The sequence below is a fragment of the Microtus oregoni genome, unplaced genomic scaffold (genome assembly GCF_018167655.1).
Source record: "Microtus oregoni isolate MIOR12 unplaced genomic scaffold, Mior012 000006F_ref0000085, whole genome shotgun sequence".
In the NCBI taxonomy this organism is placed as follows: domain Eukaryota; kingdom Metazoa; phylum Chordata; class Mammalia; order Rodentia; family Cricetidae; genus Microtus; species Microtus oregoni.
The window spans coordinates 37,002,450-37,007,669 of NW_024543065.1; the positions used below are offsets into that span (position 1 = coordinate 37,002,450).

The 5,220-nt window shown below is 35.6% G+C and overlaps 1 protein-coding gene across 1 annotated transcript; it reads right to left on the reverse strand.

The window, feature by feature from the left end:
• Window positions 1-2,311: 2,311 nt before the first annotated feature.
• Window positions 2,312-4,926, reverse strand: LOC121449756 (zinc finger protein 120-like). Its single transcript, XM_041654438.1, has 4 exons — window positions 4,918-4,926; window positions 4,615-4,741; window positions 4,353-4,413; window positions 2,312-3,124 (listed from the first exon to the last, which is right to left on the reverse strand). Exons 1-4 carry the CDS (start codon window positions 4,924-4,926, stop codon window positions 2,332-2,334), a joined length of 990 nt encoding a protein of 329 aa, XP_041510372.1. The 3' UTR covers window positions 2,312-2,331.
• Window positions 4,927-5,220: the final 294 nt, after the last annotated feature.

Genomic DNA, 5,220 nt, shown 5'->3' on the forward strand with positions numbered 1-5,220 from the left:
TTATTAATTAATTAAAAATTATTTTAATTAATACATTTTAATTAAAACTTACTACATCACTTTCACTCTTCCTTGTCCTCTCTCCGTTTCCAAATTCTTCCCTTCAAATTCATGCCTTGTTAAGTATGTGTGAATAAATATGTGTTAATTTATGAGACCTATTGAGTACATTTATATTCATTGTATGTTATGATTTCAGTACTGAACACTCGGTTTTGGATATACAAATAGAAAGAACATCCCTGCCTGAGGCTAAATAACCTACTAACAGGAGAATTTTACTCTTTTTTTTTTTTGAGTCTGACCCTTAAGTATCTTAAGTGCCTTGAAGAGAAAATATTATCAAGAAAACTTTGAATGGTAAATACCTCAGCTAACACTTCCTAGTGCCATAGCCCTGAAGTTTTACAGCTACAGGGGATACTATGGACACTGTCCTGAGATAATCACAGTCTCCCAAGGTTCCATCGGCCTCCCACCATACCCTAATGACCATTTTCATCTTGGACGACTCTGAATTCTTGCCTCCACTAAGTATCATGGTTACAGGCCTATGCCACCATAGCTGGCTTAGATGGCTTCAACTTCATTTAGTGAGTCACTAGAAGGATGAGATGAATAAGATGAAGCTATACAAGTATATTAAAAAAAATACTTATCTGCATAAGCCAGAGCTTTACTATATATAAAATAAGGACAGTACCTTGCCAAAGTCACTTGATAAATTACAATAGACTCAAAGACAAAAAAAAGCAATATGGCTTGTATTTGAAAAACAGTGGATTTTGAGGCAGAAGGGCTGCAGTTGATGGGAGTCTTTTTCGGCTGGTTGTCTGCTGTGTGCGCACCTATAAATCAGGTATACTGGAGACAAGGTGGGCAAATCTGATGTTCTACAAGAACTTAGTCTATATAGTGAGCTCCAGGATACCCAGAGATTCATAGTGAGATTATTCTTCAAAATAAAAAGAGGGCAATAAAAAAGAAAAATGAGCAAATTATTATAAAAAATTAAAAACATGACTTTTTTTCATTGTGACTAATTTGGAACACTGAGGAAGACATAAGGCAGTTAATCCATTCTTGGGGTCCTAACAGGTTGAGATAAATGGCAAGAGATATACACAACTAAGCAATAAAACTAAGCCATGTAGTGAAAGTTTTAACATCTCTCAAATGTCCCCCAACCTTAGATCCTGTCTCTACTGCAAAGTGGTCAAATAAAGAGTGAATGTTTCTTCAGGAGAGACATTCTCATCTGGAGGAATCGGTCTTATTCCACAATAAAATTCCTAGGGAAATTAGAATTTCATGTATCTGCTATTTCACTATTTGTTTACCAAAGGGAGAGATATAAATGTCTCTTAGAATTCTCTTAGAGTCTGGGCTACCTCACTCCGAATGTTTTTCTCTAATTTGATCCATTTGCATGCAAATTTCAAGATGAGCATGGAATGTACTCACTCATAAGTGGATACTAGCTGTAAAGCAAAGGATAGAAAGCCTATAGTCCTTAGCCCCAGATAAACTAAGTAACAAGGAGAACCCTAAAAGAAACATATATAGTTTCTCCTTGGGAAGGGTAAATAGAAAGAGCTCCTTATAAAAATGGGAGTAAGGGGGTGGAGCGAGAAGGGAGGTTAGAAAGGGAGGAGGGTGGAAGGGAAGGGGAGGATAACTTGAGAGGGAATATGATGGTCAGGATGGGGGAAGGGAAAACATTAACCAATAAAAGCAACACATATACAGAAAGGAATCCCACATCAACTGGTTCTGTGCTCCGTTGGATAGGGGTAGAGTGTGTTTCTTTGGCTCCAGGTCCAGGGAAAATGTGTGTTTCTTCATTGTCCCCTTTTAACATTTGGGATCTGTTTTCGGGGTCAGCGAGTTTCTTTCATTGGCTCTGAACTCAGGGGTAAGGTGTGTTTCATTGACTCTGATTTCAGCACCAAAGTATGTGTCTTTAACAAGTGCTGGCTTTAGAGCCAGGGTGCTTTTCGTTAGCTAGCCCTTCTACCCTATACATATATATGGCTTCATAAATTCATAAATTATTTTTTCATGAGTTTGCTGGTACAAACAATATAAAATCAGATATAAAAATGCTTGAACAGATTTTGACACAAATTTTTTTCTACTTAATAAATACTCTTGTGCAACTGATTATAAGTGTGCTGGCTAAAGATCTTACCAAATGATTGCAATAAGAAGCCCTCAATATTTTTTCAGGTAGTCAAAGATTACTGTGATATGCAAAGACTGTAAATATTGATTGCACACAGTAAGTTTTACTCCTGCATGAAGGGCAAAATTTTACCTCACTGACTACATTTATAGAGGTTCTCTGCAGTATGATTTTTTCTCATGTTTTCGAAGACTACACATCCATGAAAAGGCTTTACCACAATGACTACATTCATAGGGCTTCTCTCCAGTATGTGTCCTTTTATGTATTTGAAGATAACTGGGAGATGGAAAGGCTTTACCACTTTGATTACATTCATAGGGTTTCTCTCCACTATGGGTTCTTTTATGCATCTGAAAATAATTGTGAGATGCAAAGGCTTTACCACATTGATTACATTCATAGGGTTTCTCTCCAGTATGTGTTTTTTTATGCGTTTGAAGATGACCTTTAGATGCAAAGGCTTTACCACACTGAATACATTCATAGGGTTTCTCTCCAGTATGGGTTCTTTTATGCATTTGAAGATTGCCCTTTTGGGCAAAGGCTTTACCACATTGATTACATTCATAGGGCTTCTCTCCAGTATGGGTTCTTTTATGCATCTGCAGGTGACTGTGAGATGCAAAGGCTTTACCACATTGATTACATTCATAGGGCTTCTCTCCAGTATGGGTTCTTTTATGCATCTGAAGATGACTGTGATAAACAAAGGCTTTGCCACACTGATTACATTCATATGGTTTCTCTCCAGTATGTGTTTTTCTATGCATTTGAATATGACTGTGATGTCCAAAGGCTTTAACAAACTCATTACATTCATAGAGTTTCTCTCTAGTATGTGTTCTTTCATGCTTTTGAAGATGACTGTTATATGCAAAGGTTGTAGTACATTGAGTATATTCAGAAGTTTTCTCTCCAGTTTGACTTCTTTCATGTCTGCAAAGATATAATGGCACATATAAAGCATTATCATATTCAATTCACTGTTGAATCTTCTTTCTCTTTATGAATTAATTTTACAATTTGGTCCAATTGTAAAGAAGAATTATATCTTAAAGTTTTATCATTGTGTTTATACTTTACTATGATTTGTTTTGCATCTTTGGAGAAACTTGTGATGGTAACATCCCTTATTACATGGTTCTCATTATCTTAAAGTTTTATAATTGTGTTTACCCTTTACTATGATTTGTTTTGCATCTTTGGAGAAACTTGTGATGGTAACATCCTTTATTACATGGTTCTCATTTACAGAACCTATTTTCTATATGAGATTTTTCAGAAATTTGAATAGAACTGGAAAAAAATCAAACCTTTACCACCCTGATTGCATTCATAAAGTTTCCTATACTGTGATACTACATCTGCTACCTGCACTAGGGCAAACAGAAGTATTTATACAGTCCTAGTACTCATGGGGCTTTTAGGCCATGTGAGTTTGTTAATGAATTAACAATAGAAATAAAAAAGAAATTACTTCTATACTTTAATCAAATTCAACAAGAATACTCAATGTGGGGACTGTTACATATCTTCTAATTATTCTGAGAGGGAGGTATGCTATATCTTTCCACATGCCTATGCTCATATGTCTTGTAACCAGACAGAAATATAATAGAGCTAATGAAGGAAGAATAAAAAACATAAGATTTCCCATTGAATACACAGTTTGACTTTCTGTCCTCATAGACTTGTGATATAGGTATTAAGGTTCCTCTAGAACAACTGCCCCTTGCCCCTTGACTCTGCCACCTCAAAAAACTTAGCACTTATCACAGTCACAAGTATATGAGTTATACTAGTTTTACTAAGGTCAATTTGTGTATTACAAAGTTTTGGAGATATACTTATCAGCTCTTCAATGTGTATACCTTTTGCAATGTGAGCAATATGAAATAAATGGAATGACAATTCTACATCATAGCTCTCATGGAGCTATAATTAAAATGGCAACATATGTTAAGGCATTGTTTCCTTGACTTCTTTCTTAAAAAGATGCCTTACATATGAAACTCACCAATCTTATATGCTTTTGTAAGGATTTAATAATCTCCGATGCACTTTAAGTTGTGATCATTCACACTGTTGCTTTTGTTTAAAAATTCCAGGACAGATTACAATTTCTTCAGAGGCACATTTGTATCAGCTTGCACATGAAAATTACCTTTCATGTTTTCTAGAATGTTGACAATGTTCTTCAATATTATGGTCTTCCCAGTTGTATCCTAAAAGATAATGCCAGAAAATAAATGTTCTATTACTGCAAATTTGAAAAAAAAACTACTATCTCTAGTGAACTTTAGAACTATGCCTGTTGTACTCACCTCATTCTTCTTCTTTCTCAATCAAATTACAGAAGAACATCAAGAACCAACAAACAGTTGTCCCCTTAAAATTTTAACACATGAAGGAAAATTCAGTCTTACCAATGGTAGTGAGGTTCCTGTAGGTCTCCAACATCACATCTTTGTAGAGAGTCTTCTTGGATTGATCTAGCAAATTCCACTCTTCCCAAGTGAAGTCGATATGCACGTCATCATAGGTCACTGCATTCTAAAATATCCCATACACATGTATAACAGAAAACATGTTACTGGCAATATTATACATATATACTTCTTTGACAGTATAGTCATATAACTCTGGTGTTCCACACTCTTATTCCATGACATAGACATAATAATTGAATCACCAAGTTACTTTAGAAGGAAATTGAATAGGAGATTCACCTTTGTCATTTCTGTTCCCTTTGAAAGGGATATCACCTTGCAAGAGAAAAGCCTACTGAAAAAGAAAGACAAACAGATCAACAGTACGGGGACACATGAGAGAAATTGTATATAAACAATTCCTAACTAGATAAGAGAAAAATAAGATGGGCAACCTGGGTGCAATGACTCTTGCCTTTAATCCCAGCACTCCAAAGCAGAGGCATGTACTGCCTCTGAGTTGAATGCCAGCCTAGTCTATGTAGTCATTTCCAGGACAGCAAGAAGTACATATTAAGACACTGTTTCCCATGCAAAAAGTCA